The following is a 25,247-nucleotide window of genomic DNA, read 5'->3' as shown; positions in this document are numbered from 1 at the left end:
CACTTTAGGACTTCTTAGAATCCTCCTAATTAGGCATTCCAACAACTAAAAAACTGGATGGCATGTTTTGGCAAGAACCAATTTACCTTAGACAAGCCGAAGATTTGATGCAAAAGCTTGGGAGCGAAGTCAAAAAGAAGAAAGAGATGATCAACATTTTCCCCCAAATGCTTTCACACACAACACCATTCTATGAAAAATCAATTACGTTTCCTGAGATTCTCAATTGTAAGAATCTTATTCTAGTTTGGTGCACATTTATTACAAAACTTACACTCCCGAGAAATGGAAATTGATTCTCACAGATTGGTGTTCTATGTGTAAGCATTTGGGTGAAATGTCAAGGAACAAGGAAGCTTTGGTAGCAGATTGTTATCGTTTAAACAACAAAATGATCATATGGGATATTGTGTTCGTGAGCCAAGCCCAAGATTAGGAGTTGGAAGCTTTTGCCTGCCTTCTTTTATGTCGTGCATAATTCAAAGATTTCTGTTGCTTTTATAGATGATTTTTGTGTGGAACAACGGAAGAGATGGAATTTTTTCTGTAAAGTCTTACAAGCTGCTCAATAGGGAGATTCGTGGTAGAACAGATTTTCCTCAAAAAGCGATTTGGAAAGTGAGGATTCCAATTAGAGTTTCGCTTTCTGCTTGGAAAGCAACCAGGGAACAAATCCTTACTTTAGAAATAAGGTAAAAACTGGTTATCAGGTGTTTCCAGAGCAAAAGGAGACAGAGTCCGTGCGGCATCTCCTCCTTCACTGTTCTTGGAAAAGAATGGTTTGGACAGTTTCCTATGCTTGCACCATGTTATCTTGGGCTACCAACACACTACCAAAAACAGAGCAATACAAGGGACTAAGAGTAGTATACAAAACTGATTTGAAGAGGTAAATGCGAGTTTAATACGTAAGGAGGTCACAAACACCTAACACGAATCTATCTGGCATGCGACTTAGTAAACCAATTTCAATACTAGAACTTAACATCCTCAGCATTATTTTGCCAAAAAAGAGGTGTTATATCAAAAGTCGTGATGTAAAGATATGATGAAAAATAATAAAATAAAACAATCAATTCTCACATCTAAGCACGAAACAAATGATTGTGAACAGAGGCTCCCATAACCATGGTCAAGCATCACAGATTAGATCCATGTAGGATCGATTCACTGTCATCCGAGCAACCACCAGTTAGTTTTCTGTTCATTTTCTTCGGTTAATTGAGTTTTCATTCTCATCCTTAGCTTGTTGACAATAAACTTAAAACAGGAAAGAAGAGTTTCACTTACTACATTGAGTTCAATGAGTGGAATTTGGTAGTATAAATAAGTCTAACTTCTCCTAGGCTCAACAGTAATATCGGTAGGTAAAAATAGTTGAATATGATTCTTTGGTACAAAATTGACTCTCGCAATTATGAGGGGACGTATGCTAAGATCGAAGCAGGCAATAAACTCTTTCCTTTTAAACTGAGATATATCTCTACACCTGCTAATTATAATGTGAATGTATAAACATTCTATATCCAAATCTCCATGTACGGTACTCTTAAAGCCCAAACTTAGATCAAGTTCAAACCAATGATTAATGACCTACAATTTCCATTATACACTTATAGGAGAGATTGCCAACTTGTTGAATCAGACTCAAATCAGATTTTACTTCACCCTTTCCAGCCACTTATGTTGGTAATTCATATCATTGCATATAATATGTTCGTATGAAGAATCAACAGCAGGATGTTCTTAAAAATATGGCATGTCTCAAGATGTGCGAAGCATAACTTATTGTAACAAATTCCTATCTCTATCTAATCACCTCCATGACTGTTCTCTGAGATGCGTCAAACTTAATTATTAATTAGGGGAAAAGGCCAAAGGCAAAGATAATAACGTGCACCAGCAGATGATTGAGGACAACCGGCTGTAGTTCTTTTCCAGCACCACAAACAACTTTTGATACACCCTTAATACCCTATCACTGAACAAACTAGCAGACTAAGATTATAAAAACCAACCCAAAAAAAACCAAAGTCCCATAGCAGCAGTGGAGCTTAAAAAACCGGCCATACCACTTCACCCAGTGAATTAACAAGAAACTGATGGACTGCAAGACTGGTCCCAGCACCTCCGAGAAGACTCAAAAATTCCTCCTGAGGAGAAGAGTCAAGACCTAGATAAGCAAACGAAAACGGTAAAATGAAGAAAAACGAAATGTCATCTGCCGCTCTGTATTAACAATACCACTCACTAATAAGGTTTGACAGCAAATCAAACTTCTCATGTAATATGTTGATGGCATCAGCCCACTGCTTATCCATGACTGATAATGATGTCAGGATGACATGAAGTAAATCTTCAATGTTCAAAGCCTATTGAGCAACTTGATGAAGTTCTTTTCTTCTGCAGACAAAAAGAGATTGATTATCTAAGGAGGCACTCAGCTGATAAAGATTCTCAAAAGTCTGTTCTGATTTCGATTTAAGAATTAAAACAGAACAGAAAATGCGTTTGGTAATACTCGGAAAGCAGTTGATGCATAAAAGGAAAACTATTCTCAATATCAAAATCACAAACTGAAGATGACTTGTTAGTATTCTCATCCCACATGCAAACAAGGAGATTTGGAATAACTGAGCCTGTTTTTTGAAAGTGATGTAACCTGAGCATATTCTCACAATTTTCATCCCTAATAACATATATTATTTTCACTAAACAAATATTTTGTCAAAATACTTTGAAAGCAGTTTCTATGAAAACGGAAACTAAACGCGTTCTCTAAAACTAAGCAGGCCTTAGACAGTTGAGAACAAAAATGACGTGCGAATCACGTGACAATGCTTAAAATTTTGCAACAAATTTGCCTCACAACTTTCAACATCTGAGCTTCATAGATTTCTAGAGGTTTTTACTGAAATATAGTATGATACTTACAGGTTGGGTAGAAATCTGAAGCATGAATAACATAATTCAGGCTTCGAAGTATGAGGCATCATCATGTTCAGCTTATAATGAGTCTCAAAAGTCAACTTAAGCATTTAAAATCATCAGCAGGAAAGTTCTTCCATCATGTAAAGTTTAAAGCTATTTTTAAGAAAATTGCATCAAAATTGCTCCATGTTAACTGTCCATTTCTTTTTAAGGATGATGATAATATCCCGAGTTAATATGAGTTTTACTTTCCTTATGGCCAAACAAAGTTAGATACCACTGAAACAAATATTAGTGCACATAAACAACCTAACATAATCGTAATATCAAGTACAATCACCACTACATAAACTAGAACAGAAGTTTCACCTAAAACTTCAACAGCATTAATCCTAGTGCAACTAAGTCATCTCTAGATTTCCACTTGTATCACCTTCATTCACTCTTGGTTTTTCTGTAAAACACCAACTCCTTAGTTCGACATCATGTTCTCAATTAGACTTTCAAGCAATTCACCTCTATATTTGTCCGCCATCGAACGCAAATCAAGCTAGATTGGCAATTACAGTGGTTCCTCTTGCGAAAAGGGAGCGCAGCATATTTAGGAAAAGCGAAAGAAGTAAAACGAGATAAGGTCAATGACTCAAAGGGCACACCAAGCCATCGTTGAGGAAACGAACACATTGAATAAAAAAGAGAACTTTCTCTAGTCAAAGCAATTACCAAGAGAGACTGTCCACAGCCTCTGCCAATTGAAGCGATGAAGCACCACCTTCAAGTCCTCTGTAACCATCGCCAGCAAATCCTTCTCCGGATGTCACTCCGCCATCTTCACCTGCCAATTGGAAATCGAGTAAACTTCACAAATCTGAATCGGAAGAATCGAGTCGACCGCCCATTAGGTCGCAAAAGAACGACGAACGGGAGCCGAACCTGAGAAGCCAGCGACTCCAAGAGTATGCGGAGAAAATTGTAGGAGAGGAACAGGTGGGAGAGAAAATAAGAGAGAGAGAGACAGAGAGACAGAGAGACAGACAGACAGAAAGACAGACTTGATTATGGGAATGGAGGTTGACAGCTCCGCAAAGCTTCTGCCAAATATAATGAGGGTGGGATCACAACATGCTAACAACCATTACCACTCCAAGGATGCATTGTCAGGGTTTGGTGAAGTTCCTGGAACATCGAGCTCCTGATCCTTTTATGATTTCAATTCCTTTTAGAAATGCCTTGCAAAAGCTCTCTTGGATATTTCAGCATTTACATCATGCTATGGAATGATAAGTGAATCTTGCCAGTGAGACAGATGGAATCAATTCAGCAACTAAGATCAACGAACTAGTAATAATACTCCGAAGTTTACGGATCTCTGTTTGTCAAACTCGATATTCTTTTTGAACTCTTTGGATCCAACTAATGGGACATCTAACATCATCAACCACAGAAGTCTTGATCAAATTAACATAGTGAATTCAACTCATGTTGCTTGCTTTTTGTGGGACATGGTATATGATTCTTTTCCTCATCATTATGTGCTATTCATGCATTAGAATTAATGCAACACAGTTTCAAATGGCATGTAGGATACCGAAAAGTTTCGTCAGGAAACTTATGGAATTGCTTCCTCTGTTTTTATTTTCAACTAGTCAATGCATTAACAAGAGCTTATGCACAATGTAAGGGATTATTTCACAGTACAGTTGATTATGTCAAAAGACATTCTAGTTAATGTCTTGCTTGGCTCAAAAGTTCAGGCATATGACAGATGGTTTTACCAACTCTATAAACATCAAGATGCATTCTTTGGAAGAATGATGTCTGTTTCATTTCTGTCCTTATGCAGTTTGCAGGCAGATTTGATTCAGAGACAATGCAAGCGTAAAATGGGTGGAACATAATGGTTGGACAAATTTTATCCCAAGTCAGTAGCGTATGCATACTAACGGATGCCCTGTCAACATGCTCCTTTTGCACCGTAAATTCACTCGTAAGGGTACCTTAGAAACATGCAGTCACGAACTGCATGATGAGTGCAGAGCAAACTAAAACCTCACATTAGAAGGACCGCCATATAGGGTCCTTCATTTAGCATTTCTCGGCCTATACGATAACCTTTGGCATGCTATCAGATACCTGTATACATCAGTTTTTATTCAGTACCTCCAACATTCCAGAATCAATCAAACGTCGAGAATCTTTATTTTTCTGCATAGGATGAAGGATCCTACCCGAAGACTAATCACAAATGATGCACTTAGAAAGCCTTTTCTTCTATTTCTGTTGCTGGCATGATAAGCAGAATCATATTGCCAAAGCACACATTGACTTCCATGAACATCTCCCTCGAATACCTTGAATCCAAGTAAGGATACAATCATGACACTATCAACCAGGAAATACAAATGAAAATTGGGCGGTAGATCTCAAAAAAGCAAAGGTAACATACCTACTTTATGTACCCTTAGTTAGAAAATGTGGACCATTTCCAGTGTATTACTCACACGGCTCACCGAAATGGATATCCAATTGCCTTTTGCTCTTAATTTCGATAAATCCGCACTCCAGATAATTCTGGAATTGTTTTGAGTGACTCACATCCACCGATCCTCAATTCTTCCAAAAACTCCAACCTATCGAGGCCCTGAATTTCGGCTAAGTTTTTGCATGCATCAGCGTCTAATATCTTCAGCCTCCCGGATTTTGGAATGTCTAGCCTTTTAATTGAATCGCTGCTAGAGACATCCAGGATTTCCAAAAACTCCAACCTATCGAGGCCTTGAATTTCGGCTAATTTCTTGCACCTTCGAGCAACTAATTTCTTCAGGCTCTTGGATTTTGGAAGGAGCAGCCTCTCAATTGAATCGCACATTGAGACAGTCAAGCTTTCCAAATATATAAATTTGTCAAGTTTAAGACCTCGAACTTCAACTAGATTCTCGCAACCACCGACCTTTAATGTCCTTAGATGGATAAACTGTGAAACGTCTACTGTTTTAAGAGATCGACAGCTCCAAACGTGCAAGATTTCCAACTCGAAGGGAGTGTTTAGGGATTGTGGTAATTCTGATTCTTCAATGTCTGTCGGTTGAGAGCATTCTGAATTCTTCGATAGTGTTGATGGAAGCACTTCGATGCACTCCAGAACTTTGCAGCCAGCAACTTCTAGTCGCTTGAGATGGGTTAGGTGGGAAAGTGAGGGCAATTTGCAGCTTCCACAGGTGACGGTCAAATCTGTTAAGCTGGAAGGAAGGTCGTTCGGCAACGATTGGAGCTTGTAGCAGTAGAGAACCTCAAGGCGTTGTAGGGAAGAAAGATTGCACATTCTCTCCGGCAATTCCCCTTTCAGACTCAAGCAACGCGAAGCGCTTAACTCTCGAAGCTTTCTCAGCCTCCCAATACCCTTGGGTAATTCTTCTATACTGGTTCCAGAAATATCCAGAATCTCTAGATTCTCCAGAGACTCTATTTCTGTTGGAAGCTTTCTAAGGGACCCACACCCCTTCAAATCCAAACAAAGGAGGGCCTTCATGTCTCCAATTGAAGGATCGATCTGCTTCAGTCCCGAACAACCTCGGAGGATGAAAACCTCCAAATGCTTAAAAGCGGAGAGGAAGATCGTATTTTGCAAGAATCTACAATCCGTGAAGCTGAGATACTTGAGCCTCTCTGCCATCTAGTAAAATAAAAATAATAATGTTTGTCAAGGGATCAGTCTAGAGTGATTATGATTAAAAAAAAAGCATAAAAAGAAGAAAAAAAAAGAAGACCCGTTCTTACCATGAAAACACTCCATCCTTTCCATTTCTCATTCATCCCGCAGTGTTGCAATTCGAGCACAGCTAATTTCGTTACATGAAAATTTTTTATTTCAAAATTCGTGAAACAATATCGACATTGGAGCCATTTTAACTCCTTAATTGAGTCCTTAAAATCTCCACTGATATGTGCCTCTTCGATATGAAGGAATCTTAGATTTGTCAAATTCTTGAATTGTTTTGCTGCGTAAATGTTGCCATCTCGCTTAGCCATTTTGTCGGAGCCTTCTAAGCTGCCTTTACTCAGAATAATCGCCTCAATCTTGTCTGTTCCCTATAAGCAAGAATCGACGTCCATTAATGCTATATCCCGTTAAAAGTAATCTAAATATTATTTGTTCATATTGCTACTGAAGTGCATTAATGAGTTCAAGAGACTAGGAATGTGAAGACATCAATTCTTTACGCCAATAAACAATATTTATAAAGGCCAACAAAGTGAAGGATGTCAACTTCCACTATAAATTTGGCCATTAGCATTCGGGTCTTAAAAAGAATTATGACGTAATGGCTCATATAGAGTAAAAACTTTACAAGTTGTAATCTTCTTCTTTCTGGTACTGTAGCTTCATTACCATACTAGTTGGGACATGCGTGCAGTGCGCGAAATTTGATCAAATTGCAATGTGCAAAACCAAAATCTTGATTTGATCAATTCTAATTCAAATATATATTTCTTTCTCTTTGTCTAATTTTCATATTAATTTCGTGAATATTACTTGATTGTGCTACTCACGCCATTAATTAAAAAAATATATACTCTTATTTTCCAACAGAGTAATAACTAATTGCAAGGAACTGAATATTGTGATAGAAGTTATATTAATATATTATGTACTTATTATTTTACTAATAGTAACTTGAAATATTGTTAACTAATTATTTTATAATTATAAATAACTATGATAATAATATTAGTTATATTAATATTCTCTACAAATTATTATTTTATCATAAATTTTAGTTAAACAATAGATTACATTTGATACATTCATTATCATAAATAACTTATTAGTTATATTAATATTCTCTACAAATTATTATTTTATTATAAAATGTAGTTTAACTATAGATTACAATTTGATATAATCATAATCATCAGCAACTGAGTTGCTCAAGTATGATAAATATAATAATTGTTGCTCAAGTATGATAAATATAATCAAAAAAATTAATTGTTGAAAGTGCAAAGCATTTTTGAAATGTGAAAATTGAAGCTATTCTTGGCTACAAACCTAGATGGAATAGCTTTTCCTTGGCCCCCCAGGAACAACTATTCCTGATTGTGAGAGAATAGTAATTTCAAATCTATTTTTGAACCAAATGAAGGAATGATCGCTTCATCAGAATAGATTGGAAATAGAAGTTATTCCTGAAAACCAAATGTGTAGTACGCTTTCACAAAAAAAAAAATTAATTATGCGGAAGAAGTCAAGAAGTAATACAGAAAGTTCATGGATTTTCACATGTCACTTTCTCCGAACCAGAAAATTTTGTTGTTGTACTTCACAATGTAGTACAAGATTTCATGGATACTCATAGGTAAACAACATAATAATTTGGGAAGGAATTAGATCTCAACACCTAAAAGGAATCCAAGAGAAGAGTAACTATAAAAAAAGAAGGAAGAAATCTTCAACAGAAGTAACCTACTCACATTAGTGATTTCCTCCATAAACTTCCCACTCAAAATATCAAGATCCCTATCTATCTTCAAGATTTCTTTGTGTGGTGTGTAACTTTTTTCAATTTCAAAAATTGATAGCTAAAGTTTGGCCAAATCCCGGAAATAAGCCCAACCCTTTGTACTTGGGACAAAAGTAGCAAAACCTTTCAAACGTCTATAAAGCCTAACCTTCGGCATCCGCGACTAAAATAACATAACCTTTCAAACGTAATAAAATAGCCCAACTGTTTAACCTCAGAACAAAACCGACACTTGTTATAAATTTCATCCATTACCATTGTCAAATCACCATGACACTCTTACATTGGTCACTATGCTAACGCATACAATGAGCCATGTCAACCCACACCAAAAAAGACATCATGTTTTATTTTACAATCTTGTTAACAAACTTTGTTTATAATCTTTCTTACAAAATTTCCGGATTTTTGTAAAAAAAGAAGAAGTCATTTGTGGTCATGATTAACGTGGTTCATTGTGCTTGTTCACACAATGAGCTATGTAGGATGACGCGGGGCAATTCAAAGTGAGAGTAGGAAGAATTGCTGGCGGGTGTCATTTTTGTCCCATGAGTAACAAGATGAATTTGAAAGGTAATGTTATTTTCGTCCATATGCAAAAGGCTGGGCTTTTTTTAAGATAGTACCATGGATGAAGAGCGAAATGGAGTCATGCAAAAATATTGAAATAATTGTAAAAAAATTTACCTTTTTAGTTGTAAAATTTAGCTATACCATTTTACTTGTATATAAAATGTACAGCTTATTCGTTTTTCTTTTGGTTAATTTAGTTTATTTAATCATGTAGTGTGATGACATGTAATAAATAGACATTGGCTTTGAAGTTGTTAATATATGAATTGGCTCATGAGATTATACATGGGTCACCTGTTGAGATCGCAAATAAGTGCTAGTCTTTTGAGCAACAACTTGAATCAACCCAAATGATGGATTAAAAGTAGTGGAGTCAAAATTATGATTAATTTCACAAATGCAAATACAATCACATAATTATACAAAATAGAATTTGAGTATTTATTTCTTGGACTTTTCATGAAGAAAAATTAAAACATTTCTCTTTTTAATGGTCGTTGCATAAAATACGCTTGATGTTATATATATACATACATATACCCACACATATATATTATGTATAAGGAATTTATGTTCCTATCTTATTTGGTAAGTTTTAAATCAATTGTCCTATTAATATTGGTAAATGGAATTCATAACATAATATAACATAAAATAAGTATCCCTTCCATTCTCCATTATTCTATATTGACTAAAATTTCATGAGAAATGCGGGCATCGTTAGTCCTATTATATTAATTTTAACATCTAGAGATTATAATTCTATGATTTATATATCCTGAGTACTTATGGTTTATAGTAGCATAGTCATGTTATTTAATGCGTGTGTCGAAGATGTAAATGAAGCAATTATAGAAGTTCAAGATCTTTTCACAATATGCACTTAAGAGAAATCTTAGATGACACTACAATAGTTATTAAGAGAGAGCAACTTCCCTACTTTCTAATCATGTCAATGAAACATTCGAGGGCAATCATAGCATAAGTTCTCTGTTCACTAGAGCAAGCAGCAAGTAGAGGACCAGCATTATTCTAACAGTAGAACATGGACTAAGTGAGCAAAAGGAAAGAAATGGTAACCTTATTTTCCTCCAGCACTTTCAGGACTTCCTTGGAATCCCACAACCTGCTACGATATTGAGGCTCATTTTGGTTTTCCTCGCGAACTATTTCCCTTCCAAGATCTCTCAGTTGGTCATGCATTATGAACTTATGATGATCTCCAAGTTTTATTAATGACATGAATATCAATACTTCAATTCCCTCTTCCGGGTAAAAGCCACAGGCGTCCCACATATAGGATGTGATTTCTCTGTCATCGCCAATGAAAAAACAAGCAATATCCAAAAATATTTGTTTTTGTCCATAATCTAATTCTTCATAACTTATCCTTAACCTTTCTCGCACTTTCTGATGGGGGACTTTTTTTGACTTGTCTATTGTACCTCTCCAGAATGCTGGCTTTTTTCCGCACAAAGATGAACCTAAAACCTCAAGAGATAAGGGAAGCCCTCCGGTGGTAGTTATAACATCATGAGCGAGGTCCTTGAATTCACTTGGAGGAGAATTACTTCGAAATGCATGTCTACTAAACAGTACCATAGAATGATTCTCATCCATTACCTTATGTTCATATTTGAAGTCCACCCCTTCATTGTCAAGAACACTAACTTTTCTAGTGGTTATAAGGATCCTACTTCCATAAGAAAACCAATTATGGTTTCCAACCAAAGCCTTCAACTGATCAACATCATCCACATCATCAAGAAGAATAAGGACTTTCTTATCTTTGAACCTGGATGAGATGAAGTTAATCCCATAATCCTTATTAGAAATTTGATTATTTTGGTTCAATATATCAGTGATTAGTTGATTCTGCAAGTACTCAAGTCCATTACGCTGACATGATTCCCTAATATCTGCAATGAAGCTACAATACTTAAACTGATCGGAGAGCTTGTTGTAGATGGTTTTAGCAAGAGTCGTCTTACCAATGCCTCCCATTCCGTGGATTCCAATAAATAGGGTAGCACTAGAATTATTATCTACAAATTTCATAACCTCCCCCATATGACCATCAATTCCGACCAAATTTTCAGGAATAACCAACGCAAACTCTTTCTTCAGCTCCCTCAACACTTTTTGGACGACCAATTTCACCAATTCTCCTTCATACCTATAAAATGTTACAAGTTCAAACATGTGGCAACAGTCATTTTATGTTATTTATCCAATGAGAACACGATAATAAACAAATTTGGGGATAAATTGAAAAACTTAAACAATTGCTTTGGTCACACCTTCGTGTATTATCTTATATGCTAAGACTAAAGTGGGAAATGTGGGTGGTTGCTCCGCACGGCATGCCCTAATCCATTATTACTTTGACATAATTTATTGAGCCAGAAGAAACTTGAGGATATCACTAATGAATTTTGAATTGAATATGTTATAAATTTGAATCAAAATTTAAACTTCTTGTTTGTTAAAGCTATCAAGGATGACGTGGATGACAGGATGTAACTTTAAAAACTTTCTAGAGTTTTTGAATAAGAAGTCCAATAAGCCAGCCCTTTAAGAGAGTCCAACGATCTTTCAATAAATATGACATAACTTCTGATGCAAGAGAAATTCGTGTCCTGTAATATCAATCTGGAAAGTTGTTCGAAGTGCTATATAGTGAACTACTTTAATATAATTGATGGAATTTGTCCTTATTTGAGCAATTCTACATAATGTGACGTACACTATAAACATGAAAAAAAAAATGGCACAATGTTTCAAATCTTTGGATATAAGAGTAAAAATTCATTCAAAAAATTTTATTATTCAAGTGAATAAGATCATAACAATAAAATCTATAAATAGATTGGTCAATATCAGTAAAGCAAAAAACTAAAAAAAAAGAAGAATAACTTATAGAACTCATGCGTGACACAGGATCTTACTATTTTTTAATATATATATAAAAGAACGAAAATGAAGCAGGTGAGAATCAGAACAACCAGTAAACACCCATACATATTATAAGAAAGTAGAGACTGTTTGGATGAAAACTTTTACCCATCGGCTTGGTATCCTTTCAAGTTGCTGACTTCAAGGAGTGCTTTCTTCCATTTCTCCAAAATCGTTGGGTGGAAACTCTTCTCAAGCGAACGCTTCTCACGTTTATGAAATGCATCTCCGAATCTCCCGATTTGATATCTCACATCAGCTGGTTTCACTTCGTAGAATATAGGCAACACTATCTGCCCATTATTATTCTTGCACTCCATTATTTGAACCAGTTCATCTAGGCACCATTTGCTCGATCCATAATTCACCGAGAGAATGGGGATCAGGATCTTACTGTTCTTGATGGCTGCCAAAAGATCTGGGCCGATCTCCTCGCCTTGGCGGAGCTCGTTATCGTCTCTGAAAGTACGAATTCCAGCATCAACGAGCCCAATATAGAGGTGATCGGTGAAGCCTTTTCGAGTATCTGGACCTCTGAAACTCAAAAACACCTCATAGCAATTCCCAGTCGACGCAGTCAACGAACTAGATGTACCGTTGCTAGTTTCTGTCGGAGACGAACTAGATACACCGTTATTCGTTTCTGTCGGAAATGAACTAGATCCACCGGAATTAGTTTCCGTCAGCGCAATCAACGAATCAGATGCGCCAGCATCAGCATCTCGCGCATTTCCACGCGCACTAGCTTTCTTCTTATTGAGAAAATAGAACGCAAGCCCGGGGAGAAGGATCAGTGCCACGAGCTCGGCGAAAGAATGCCCAAAAATGAGAAGATGCATTTCGTCTTTGCTCCGACTCTGCCCTTGATTTTCGCTCTCAAATCTGACGGAGAAAAAACCAGAATGCCTGCCTCTCAGGAAACGGGAAATGCCTTCTCATTGCCCATCCTATTGGGGTCTGTTAAAATTTCAGTACACATAAAGCGATGGATTTGTTGGGGGAAGATGAAAAGTGGAGAGGGAGAACGACTTGGGACGAGACTGTGACATGGATTTGCGGGAGAAGATGAATGGTGGGGAGAGAGAGACGGAGATTCGTCGGGTCTAATATTTTTCCAGACAAGTTGCTCGGAACAGATAAAAGCATCAAAGCGTTCAAGACGGCGAAGAGGGCACGCTTAGTCCACTGCTTGCTGTCCTTTTGCTTTTGTTAATTTATGTTGAATATATTTAAGCTCTTAATCCCACTTGGGAATTTACCCTTCTCACTTTGAGCCTTTTAAATATTGTACAGTTAAACTGATAAACTTCATTTTAATACGGAAATATCGTATTATTAATGATCACTTATTCTAAAAAATTATATTTTTTACGTGTGTCGAGAATCATAAAAAAATTTCAAAATGCTATATATATATATATATATTCATTTTGTACCCGAGCACAATGAGAAGATTTCTTTTTGGCTCTGGTTCTGTCTTAATTTGTCCTTCAAATATCATAAATAAATCAAAATGCCTTTTTGCTTTTGCTTTATTATATATATTTATTTGTTTGATGTATCTTATCCAACCAGTAGGAATGCACCAATAATTCAAACTTGTCAAGCTAAAAATAAATTAATAATTCACTGACCAGGACCACTAACAATTCATTTATAGTTGTTGCCTTCATGTGGTGGAAGTTTCAATGCACATGAGAATTGAAGGCAATCCTACCCAGAAAGAAGAAAACATGTGAGCAAGTTTCGATGCAAAGCAATGAAAAAAATAAAACCAAAAATAAAAGACAATTGCAGTTATGGTGTCGTAGACAAGTGGTCATGGCAATATCTTGATTTGTTTTGTCGTATCAAACAGATAAATTTTATTTCATTATTAAACTGTTATTTTATCAATGATCGCTTATCCTAAAGTATTCGGACAAAAGCTTTAAATTAATTAGTTGAGCATATTTCTGAAATCATACTGAAGTCTCTTGAGAAATAATCAAATATCTTGAATGGAGACCAATGAAAGATGAAATTTGTTTTCCAATTGTTTTAGCGTCAATTATTTTCAATAAGGCTTTTGTTTACTAATCCAAAGTCCAAAAGCCCCGCTGCATATTTTTGAAGCATTCTTCCATTTTAATTGATATTGAGCTTCCTTCATCAGCCCAAAAGAAAGCTCTCGGAAGAAGAAAAAATAGATGGGGCCCACTACCTAAATCTTATTTTTTCAGTGAAAAATAATACTTTTGGCACGAATGCAGGCCCATCGTAACCTTTTTCCTTTCGTCCTAGAAAATTAAGGAACTAGAAAAGACGCGCATAGATATCTTTATCGTATTGGATAATAGTTTTATCTTATCTCACTCATTAAGATCAGAACATTAGGTAAGAGTATAATGAATATTTCAAAAGAACACAAAAAATTCTCAAGTTTTCGGTTTTATATTTGTGTAAATTTCTAATGTTTATAACTTAAATAAAGCTTTTTCAACCACAGAAACTTAAGAATTCTAATTCCACAAAGTTCATCAAGCTATTTCCTCACCTACATAGTACCAATAATCAACTCATCTTTCAGATTACTATAATTTTAAAAATAAAGTACTTAATTTCAAATATGTTGAGTTTATATATATATGTATATTTTGAAATCAATAATTTTGAGTTTACTTTTTTTTAATATCATGAAATGATCATGCCCAAGCATGTTTTAAGATAAATTTATTATTGTGTTTGGACAAAATTATAATTTGGAAGAGTACAAGCTCCCATGTACGGGATTATGTGGTGGAAATTATAATACGGAAATGTTGTATTATCAACGATCACTTATTTTATAAAATTATGTTATTTACGCGTGTCGAGGATCGTAAAAAATTTTCAAAATGCTATATATATATTCATTTTGTAACCGAGCACAATGAGAAGATTTCTTTTTAGTTCTGGTTCTGCTTTAATTTGTCCTTCAAATCTCATAAACAAATCAAACTGCCTTTTTGCTTTTTCTTTATTATATACATATTTCTTTATTGGTTTGACTCATCTAAACCATCTAGTTGGCGCACACACCAATAATTGAAACTTACCTAGCCAGATATAAATTAGTAATTCATTGACCGGGACCACTAACCATGGCGTTTATGGTCGTTGGCTTCATGTGGTGGAAGTTTCAATGCCCAAGGAGAATCTGAGGCGATCCTGCTCAGGAAGAAGAAGAAAACATGTGAGCAAGTTTCGATGAAAAAGAAAATAAAACCAAAAATAAAAGACAATTGCTGTATTGGTCTCCGTGGACAAGTGGAAGATGAAAAGTGGAGAGAGAGATTTGGACAAGAGAGAGAGAGAGAGACATACACAGCGATGTTGGGCACGCCTTAGTCCACCTCTTGCACCGTTGAACTTTCCTTTTCTTTTATTAATTTATTTTCGAGAAAAAACCACCAAAAACCCCAAATTTTACCATCGGTGACACATTTACCCCAAACTTTTTTTGGTGACACCAAAAACCCCAAACTTTGCTATTTGTGACACATTTACCCCAATATACTGTAGCCTAGGGTATTTTAGTCTTTTTCCCTTTTTCTATTTTTTTTTTGTTTTTTTTTCCTTTTTCCGGCAAGGCTGCCCTCGCCGACGCCGGGCGAGGGCATCGACGAGGGCTGCCCTCGCTCACCCAGGCGAAGGCGACCCTCGTCGGCGTCGAGCGGGGTCCGGCGAGGCGACCCTCGCCGCGTCCGAGCGAGGGTCGCCCTCGCCGGATCGCGAGGCCGCCCTCGCCTGGGCGGGGAGAGGAAGCCCTCGCCCGACGCCCGGCGGCGACCCTCGCCCGCCCGGGCGAAGACGCCTTCACCTCGCACAGGCGGGCGAGCGAGGTTGCCCTCGCCAACGCCGGCAGGCGACCCTCGCTCGGCGGGGCGAGGGTACTTCGTCCGACGCCGGCGAGGGCAGCCCTCGCCTGGGCGGGGCGAGGGTACTTCGTCCGACGCCGGCCAGGCAAGGGCTGCCCTCGCCCAACGCCGGCGAGGGCAGCCTTGCCGGAAAAAAGAAAAAAAAATAGAAAAAAATAGAAAAAGACTAAAATACCCTAGGCTACAGTATATTGGGGTAAATGTGTCACAAATAGTAAAGTTTGGGGTTTTTGGTGTCACAAAAAAAAGTTTGGGATAAATGTGTCACAGATGGCAAAGTTTGGGGTTTTTGGTGGTTTTTTCCCTTTATTTTCATCAGAAAAGTTATTTTTGTTGAGTATACTTAAGCTCCTGATGCCACTTAGGAATTTATCCCCTCTCGCTCTGTCAAATCAGTAAACTTCATTTTAATACTGAAATGTTGCAATATCAACGATTGCTTATCCTGTATTTGAATGGAGATCGATGAAAGATGAGGTTTGTTTTCCAATAGCTTTAGTTTTGACTATACTCCATAAGGCTTTTGTTTACTTCAAAAAATGTATTTTTCGTTAAATATATTTAAGCTTTCAATCCCACTTAGGAACATACCCCTCTTACTTTGAGCCTGTTAGATATTGTACTGTCAAACCAATAAACTTTATTTCAATGCTGAAATGTTGTATTATTAACTATCACTTATTCTAAAGAATTATGTTATTAATGTGGAAGATCATAAAAAATTACCAACAAGCTATATATATATACACACACATTTTGTACCCAAGCACAGTGAGAAGAATTTCTTTTTTCGCTCTGATTTTGCCATAATTTCTTCTTCAAATCTCATAAATAAATCAAATTGCTTTTTTGCTTTTGCTTTTGTTCTATTATATATATTATATTTCTTTATTGATTTGACTCATTCAATCCAACCAGTTGGCACGCACCAATAATTGAAACTTGCCAAGCCAGATATAAATTAGTAATTCATTGACCGGGACCAATAACCATGGCGTTTATGGTCGTTGGCTTCATGTGGTGGAAAGTTTCAATGCCCAAGGAGAATCCGAGGCGATCCTGCTCAGGAAGAAGAGGAAAACCCGCGAGCAAGTTTCGATGAAAAGAAAATAAAACCAAAAATAAAAGACAATTGCTGTATTGGTCTCCGCGGACAAGTGGAAGATGAAAAGTGGAGAGAGAGACTTGGACAAGAGAGAGAGAGAGAGAAAACCCGCTTGCACCTTTGAACTTTCCTCTTCTTTTGTTAATTTATTTTCCATCAGAAAAGTTATTTTTGTTGAGTATATTTAAGCTCTTGATCCCGTTTAAGAATTTACCCCTCTCGCTCTGTCAAATATTGTTGTATCAAATCGGTAAACTTCATTTCATTACTGAAATGTTGCATTATCAACGATTGCTTATTCTATATTTGAATGGAGATTAATAAAAGATGAGATTTGTTTTCCAAATAGCTTTAGCTTCGACTATACTCCATAAGGCTTTTGTTTACTAATCCGGAGTCTAAGAATCTCGTCGCGGATTTTTGAAGCGTTCTTCTGTTTTAATTGAAATTGAGCTTCCATCATAGGCTCAAAAGCTTGGGGAAGAAGAGAGGATAGTGGGGCCCATTGCCATGTTAGCAAATGAGTACAATGGGCAGGTCTGGTGGGACGATTCTCTAAATATATATAATAAGGACATGGACAGCGAGTTGCAATGCATCCGGACAAAAAACATGTTGATGCATCATCGACCACTGATATATTTTATTATTTCTTGGACCCACCAAAGAGCAGCCAATGTTGAATAAGAATCCGTCGATGGGTAGATATTTCTATGGCCCTTGTGACATTCCGAAATTTTCGCCAATTGAAATTTATTGAATAATTGAGTTTTATAAGATATGCTCACTGTAAATTCTTGCCCGGAACTGATCATTCCTGGGAATGCTAACCATTAGGGAAAGGCTAATAGGGGAATTAAATTCGCACGATTAAAGGAAATTCGATCGTGAATGGATTTCAACCATTAAATCGCGTAAGTGATATTTTGAGCCACTGTTGGCCGATCCAAAGATAATTAGGGGTCAGTTCGCCACTGTCCTAGTAGTGGATCGCGGGTGATTCCGTTGGATCACGAAACGACTTGACGAATGATTCTGAAATTATACCGAACGATCGTACCCCTCGGATCAAGTGATTGATCTTCGCGATTTTAATGACAACCGAGGTCGTCACGCACCAAACGGACTTGCACGTGACTCGATTCAGTATCAGTCATGAGTCGATTCTGCGAATTTTCCCAGCAAGCCGCCCGTTAGCTCGAGAAACGCTCGAGTTGCGTTTAATAGAATTTAATTATGGAATTTTTGCTCAAATTGGACACCGAAAAATTAGGAAGTCACGACGGAACGTTAGGACGACATTGCAGGGGACACATGTGAATTTTTGGTGCGCTTAAATCCTTCGGAAAAATTCGATTTGAGCAAGAAACGGAGAAAGTGACCAAAATACCCCTAGGATTTATTAAAGGGCAAGCTTTAAGGGAAAAGGGCATTTTGGTAATTTTGCCCTAAAATTTTGATTGGACAATTTTACCCTTGGATTTTTGGGAAATTACAAGTATGCCCTTGGATATTTTTGTGCAAGAATTGATCTCGGCCGTCGGATCAAGATAAGATTGAATCGGGACCGTTGGATTAAAGTTGTGAGAAAAGGGTAATTTGGTCATTTCCACCTTTGGTCAAACATTCACTATTTAAGTCTAGATGTCATTTCTCCCTCTCCATTCTTCTTCATCTTCACCGAACACACCCCTCCTCCACCGTGAAACCCTTTGGCCTCCTTCCTCCACGCCGGATCAACCATCGTCGGCTCCGCTGCTCGTCGCCGCACGCTGGACCGCCCTCTAGCCGCCGCCTAGCCGCCGTACCAGCTCCAAACCGCCACCACCAGCCACCGTTTCTCTCTCTTTTCCTCTCCCTCTCTCTTGCGTGGCCTTGGGTCACGGCCAAAGGAAGCCGCATCGTCGCTGCCCAAGCCGATCGCCGCCCGCTGGGAGCCATACACCGTCGCCACCGTTCCCGATTAAGTGCCGCCGCTCTCCGTTCTAGCCGCGATAGTCTAGAATGCGAGTAAGTCGCAATCTAAACCCAACTTAGGACTTCGGGTATCGACGAGCAATTTTTGGTGAAACCGGGAATAGATTAGGTGCAGAATGGCATGATTTAGAAGTGGGATTAGGTGGCAGGCCTTAGAATTGAAACCGGAAATCTTTTATTGGAAAATTCAGAATAACAGTGGGCTGTGGGCTACTGTTTATGGGGCTGTGATGGACCGATCGGGACGCACGTTGGATTTTTAGAACCAAGAAATTATGGTGAAAAAGTCTCGTGAAGGACCGAAATCGATTTTGACGTCGTTTGGTGGAAGAAAAATAATGATTTCGGTATTAACAGACTAGTGTTTGGCAAATTTTGGAGTTTGTTTCATGGACGAATTTATCGAGTTCACCTTGGGTGAAATTATGGCTGGAATTATGACGGTTTGGGGGTTATTTAGAGAGTAAATAAGGGCTGCCTATGAGAAGTATACATGCTGGAATTTGTGGTTCGGAATAATGTGTTTATGGTTTGATTTGTGGTGTATATGTGTCGGATTGTTGCGTGATGTCGTGGCTGAATTGTGAGGGTCCTTGTGACTGAAATTACTCGCGATTGTGATGGTTATATGTGTGTTCACAAGCTGCGAATTACTGTTCACAAGCTGCGAATCACTGTTCATAAGCTGCGAATCACTGTTTATAAGCTGCGAATTACTGTTCACGGGGCTGTGATGATTTGTTCAGGACGCAAGTTGGATTTTTAGGACTAGTATTTAATGGCGAGAAAGTCCCGTGAAGGATCGGAATTAATCCGACGCCATTTGATTGGAGAAAAATGGGAATTATCGTGTTGGATGTATATTTGATTTTTTTAATAAATAGTGGTGATTAAATTGAGTATGTTGCTGTGCAATTGAGTGATTGTACATGCTTGTTGGGTGCACACGTGAGGTAGATTAAATTAATTATTGATATTGCCATGTCCAATGCTGAGTGAGCATGATTTGTGTGTAAAATAATGCGTGTGCGGGCCGCGTGTAATGGGCCAATTGATTGTGGTAAATGCGTGTTGAGCTTGTGCATGAGTAATAAAGAAATGGTGTGTGGCATGGCATGAGAAATTGTGGAAAATTGTGCTGTCCTGAGGTGTGTATTGTAACGCGGAACGATGCCCAGTATTACCGGAAGATTGCCAGCATGAGGCGTGAACTTCTACGCGGGTTGTGCAGTAGGTGGCAGATGTTGAGCCTGAGGCGTGTACGTTTACGCGGGCAAGAAACATGGCCTGAGGCGTATACGTTTACGCGGGCCCGAAAGTGTCGTGGAAAAGGAATAATCGCAGTGTGCCTGAGGCGTGTACTTCAACGCGGGTCACTGGCGAATGTTATGGAAAAGGGAATAATCGCAGTGTGCCTAAGGCGTGTACTTCAACGCGGGTCACTGGCGAATGTTGTGGAAAAGGAATAATCGCAGTGTGCCTGAGGCGTGTATTTCAACGCGGGTCACTGGCGAGGAATGTGAAAGAGGAAATGAAAATGGAAGGATTAAGGGAAGGAAAATGTTTCATGCGCATGTTTGCATACGGTGTGATTGTGATTGAGCCTGACTATATTAATTGATGTGTCTGCTTTGTGATTACTTGACGTACGTGAATGTGTGTGTGCTTGCTAGATTGTCTGGAGGTACGTGATAGCCTAGGTTGGGTTTACGGGTGTACTTACTGAGAAGTGTCTCACGGTTGTTTTCGACCAAACATTTCAGAACCTCGACCTGAGCCGTGAATAATTCGCCACAACCACCAGAACGTTTTGGAGTATCAGTGCATACGGAGTATGAGGTAGCTGAGTTTCTGATGGGTGATGGGATGACCTGGATAAGACACACGACGACCGTGTTAGTAGAAGTGGGAAAGCTTGCCTTGGATAAGAACCATTTTTTAGGTTGAACGTCAGGTCATTGACTCTTTTTGATTTTGGTAGTTTCAGTAAAGTGTGCACGGGTAGACAGAGGTTTGCTTTATTGTATATATGGTGGAACAAGTTGAACAAGAAATGGAAATGTATATTCTCCCAATTCTCCCCAGTTTAATTTGTCAGGGTGTTTATGGTTTCCGTTTATGCGGTTAAATCTCTGATGTTTAGTTGAGGTCGGCGATAACCTGGGACGTCGCAACTATTCGACCGGAGGCGGTATGTCGCGGGCTCGACGGGGGTTCGGGGCGTGACACCCTTGCTACACGTCTTTTAAGGTAGAGACCACTTTAAAAAACATTGAAGCGTTTTTGTCATTCCTCTTGTTTAATTTCTTTTCCAAGTAAGACTTTTTTTAACTCCATGACAACTCTTTCGATTTCCTTCCTTGACCTTTGCGCATTTCTTATCTTCCTCACTCCCAATCCCTGATCTTTCTTCCCCCTTGTTGTCGCTTCTTCCCTTGCATGCCTGCAGAACCCTAAAACCCATGCCCACGGTCATTCTCGGCGGCCGACTAATCACTCTCCTCGAAATCACCTGCGAGTTCGTGAGGGACGGATGCGCGGGGCCTCGATTTGTCGCTCCCCATGATGTCAAAATCACACAACAAATTTAATCCATGTGAAAAAAATGATGTTATAATTAACAAATCGCTATGATTTTCCTCCTTTATTTGGGCTTAGCCATCGAAATTACGACAACTCGTATCCCAGTACAAGAAAAATGCCATCAATTACTTGACTTAAGATTATGTCCACTCGAGGCCTCTACCCATGGTTGCAGTGAAATACTTAGATTGTTGATTAGTGATTAGGCCTCCAACACCTTCGCAGTTACAGCCCTTTCGCAGTCCAACAACTTATATCGGCTTTCAAGATATACATTATAACTCAATAAATGTTCGCAAAACAGCATCCCATGAAGGAAGGTTTTAATTCCATGGGGTGAGACCCACGGCGTCGTGCTCCTTGTCCTCGCTGTCAAAAAAGGACCCCACTCAAGGTTGGTGCACTACCCTTTTGCGAGTCAAACCGCACATAAATCCTGTTTCGTTATCAATTAATAAATTTGTGGGGAAAAGAAACTTATTAATTACTAAAAATTGCCATTTCTCACAAATTTTAATTTTTGGTCAGACTATTTCTCAACAAATTACAGAAAAAGAAAAGACAAGCAACTGGCTACTTGTTGCCACCAATGCAAACGATCGAAACCCAATGCGCTTGTGCGTTATTTTAAACTAATTTCAAATACTTACTCCCTAAACGAAAATTCCCATCAATAATTTGCAGTAAAGAATTGGAAAATCATTAATGACATATATGATATAATATGATTACATGCCCTCGTTCTTAGAAATCCAGCTTTGCAATAATTACTAATTCGGGAACATTGTCGTATACTCACACTGCAATTATTTACAACAACACTATAAAATAGAAAATGCTTATATCCTATGCTTATTAGAATCAGTTTTCAGGCCTCAACTATTTTCAATCAAGCAAACCTACTGAAAATATTCCAACTTCAAATCTTTACCGAAATACCCAAAAAAAAGTCATGTTGTCATTAATATATATATCATCTCAATCTGCAAGTGCAAATGCATAAAATCGTAATTCACGGTAATTAAAATGATCATCGAATAGTCAAAGTATCTTATACAATCCTCCGTTTTCCGATTCTATCAAAGATGCATACTAGTTATGACCAACTCAACTTATTTATCGAGGATCTTAGAATTAGTCTGCTTTTCTTTACAGCAAAGGGTGCAAAAACAGGAAAACAATTTTTAATAATCAATCCCATCTAATAATTGATTTATTTTATTGGAATATATAATGAGTGCCCTTTTTTCGGGAAGCTTCAATGTGAATTTATTGTACACCTACTTGGGACAAAAGGACAAAAAAGTAATGCGAATAAACACCTACTTTTCTAAATTATGTTCGATTAATAAATTAATTCAGATCTATTCACTATGAGCCCACCCTAACCCACCCACGGTCCAGTTCACAGGATAGCGTGTGGGACCTCTTGCGCACACAACCGGACCAACGGTGCCAGCCGGCAGCCCAGCTGTGCCGCTGTACAACGACACGTGTCGGCATTAGGAGCCTCCATCTCATCGTCTCTGTGATGCGCTGCGACCCACTGGATCACTTGCGACGAAAGGGAACGAGAGAGAGGGGATGGGCGGTGGTGATGGGGCCCACGTGGCATAAAGGCTCGTAATTATCGCCCGCCACTTCTCGACCGTTGAAAAGTCAAATTTGCTCCTTTTTTATTTATTTTTTTAACGCACCCTTTTTTGGGTCGGAATTTCTTAAACATGCTTTAAAAAAAAATACTAAAGAATCTAGTTAATTAGCATTCTTTGACGCTTCTTAAAAATAATGCCTAATGGAAAGAGCAACAATAGAGACCGAGCGTAAGTCGAAAACAGGGGCCGACCACTCATAACGAGCATGTTCGATGAAAATTTATTATACAAATGCAATATGTGTATACATACTAAGTTGAATATGAATCATTGAAAGTGATGGATTTTACGTAGGCCTTACGAGGGATCTAGCGGTGCAAAAACTATTCAATATGTATAATAAGTTCGTCGATTAATACATCATATAAGATACTTATCAATCAGTTCAATAATCATTTTTCCGATCGGGGTGGTTCAATTTTATAGTCAATTGCTTAACAAATATATGTAGCACGCTTTATATTCAAATAAGGAGAGTTTAGTATTTTCAATCTTCAATCTGATTTTTTTAAAAAATGAACACTTAAAAACTAATAGAAAAGAGGCCAAGAACAAATGGCAGCGTGAATCAAGAGAAGTCGTCACTGATGACGAATGATTTACGGGCATAGGAATCCATCCCCATCACTCTTCCACCGAAAACACCCTTTGAAAAATCTCCCCTTAAAATAAGAGCCAAAATTTCACCGACTCCTTATAATAAAACTCGCATAAATCCAAAGTTTATCAGCCATTCATATCTAGCTGGAACCCAATTTGAAAAATGATTAAAAAAACGACAATTTCCACAACCTCGTAGTTGTTGTCTTCTGAAGTTAGACCGTCCATCTAAAAATTTGCACGATCTCTACCAAAATTGCTGTGGGCCTTCGAGAGGAAGCGCCCACTGTATAAGAAAACTTTGGAGTAAACGTCAGAAAGAAAGTGTACAAGCTTATGCGGTGCCGCCTACATGCACAAAACCTTCTAAGAAAGTACCCTTTCGACCATCGCATTCTTGTAAGTGTTCGATTTGAATCCTTATAATTCATTTTAGTGACAAATCCTGTCAAAGATATATTTGTTGAATTGATCAAATGTTTTTACCCTTTGACATATTGAATTCAATTCCTTGGATAATGCAGATCCAAATCAAGCACACATTTGTGTGCCCTTTTTCACGTGCACTATTTTTTATAGTATTAATTTACACTACTTCATGAGTGCTAAATTATCACTTTAAATTCAAGAGCTTATTGCATTATTCTCTAAAGCTAATCAACTCTAGCTCGTAAGTTAGAGAACTATGCCTAAAATGCATCTAATCTAGGAGGCATCAAACACGAATGTGGTATATAAGCCTATATGAATTTACTGTGGGATTATTACCAAAAAAGTCATAAACCCATTGCATTTTTACCAATTTAGTGCTAAATTTTTTAATTGTACCAATTGAGTTCTTGACATTTTTACGTTTTGCCAATTGAGTCTATCCGGCCAATTCGACATTGTCCCACCACCCGACCAGCACATCATCAGCCCCCTGCTGTTGGCGTGGGCGGTGGCGTAGGTCACTTTCCCGTGGAAATTGCAGTGGCAGCCACACGCCGCGCATTGGAGGCTGCCCGGTGAGGCATCATCCGATGTGAACTCGCTGCACCTGTCGGTCGCATAGCTCCCCAAGCTGGCTGCATGGTTTCTCAAGCACTCTCTATATGCCTCATTCCTATTGTCTCCTCTCTCTCTCTCTCTCTCTCTCTCTCTCTCTCTCTCTCTCTCTCTCTCTCTCTCTCTCTCTCTCTCTCTCTCTCTCTCTCTGTTAGAGAGAGTGTGTATGTGTGTCGTGTCTTTTAATTAGCAATCATGGGTTTCTGCTATCTTTCAGCATGTTCTGTGAACGATCCAAAAAGAAATTTGCACGTCGTTTCCCACCCCCAAAAAGAGCAGAATATTAGAATTTGGATCCAAGTGATGATGACGACGAACTGTGGCTCCATGAAATTCAGTTTTCTGCGATTCATTTATGGCTTCCATTTTTTTTTCCTATGTCCTTATCGCTATGGAATTT

The 25,247-nt window shown here is 38.2% G+C and overlaps 3 protein-coding genes across 3 annotated transcripts in view; all 3 read right to left on the bottom strand.

Moving 5' to 3' along the window:
• The window catches only part of LOC115694481 (anaphase-promoting complex subunit 4-like), a 40,557-nt gene extending 36,580 nt beyond the window's left edge, over window positions 1-3,977 (bottom strand). The window contains exons 1-3 of the mRNA XM_056315950.1: window positions 3,655-3,977; window positions 2,252-2,403; window positions 1,901-2,153 (exon numbers count right to left, since the gene is read on the bottom strand). The gene's annotated coding sequence lies outside the window, so the exon portion shown is untranslated. The remainder of the gene's footprint in view (window positions 1-1,900; window positions 2,154-2,251; window positions 2,404-3,654) is intronic.
• The window catches only part of LOC115663992 (disease resistance protein RPV1-like), a 73,225-nt gene that overhangs the window by 14,609 nt on the left and 33,369 nt on the right, over window positions 1-25,247 (bottom strand). The gene's annotated exons all lie outside the window — the stretch shown is intronic.
• LOC115665991 (disease resistance protein L6-like) lies at window positions 5,471-13,154 on the bottom strand. The gene is made up of 4 exons (XM_056315747.1): window positions 12,090-13,154; window positions 10,107-11,202; window positions 6,709-7,020; window positions 5,471-6,604 (listed from the first exon to the last, which is right to left on the bottom strand). Exons 1-4 carry the CDS (start codon window positions 12,818-12,820, stop codon window positions 5,471-5,473), a joined length of 3,273 nt encoding a protein of 1,090 aa, XP_056171722.1. The 5' UTR covers window positions 12,821-13,154.

Source organism: Syzygium oleosum, unplaced genomic scaffold (assembly GCF_021117445.2).
Source record: "Syzygium oleosum isolate NSW1041296 unplaced genomic scaffold, Sole_v2.1 Sole_v2.11, whole genome shotgun sequence".
Lineage (NCBI taxonomy): Eukaryota > Viridiplantae > Streptophyta > Magnoliopsida > Myrtales > Myrtaceae > Syzygium > Syzygium oleosum.
Note: the sequence above shows the minus strand (reverse complement) of the source record. Positions and strands in the feature narration are given on the sequence as shown.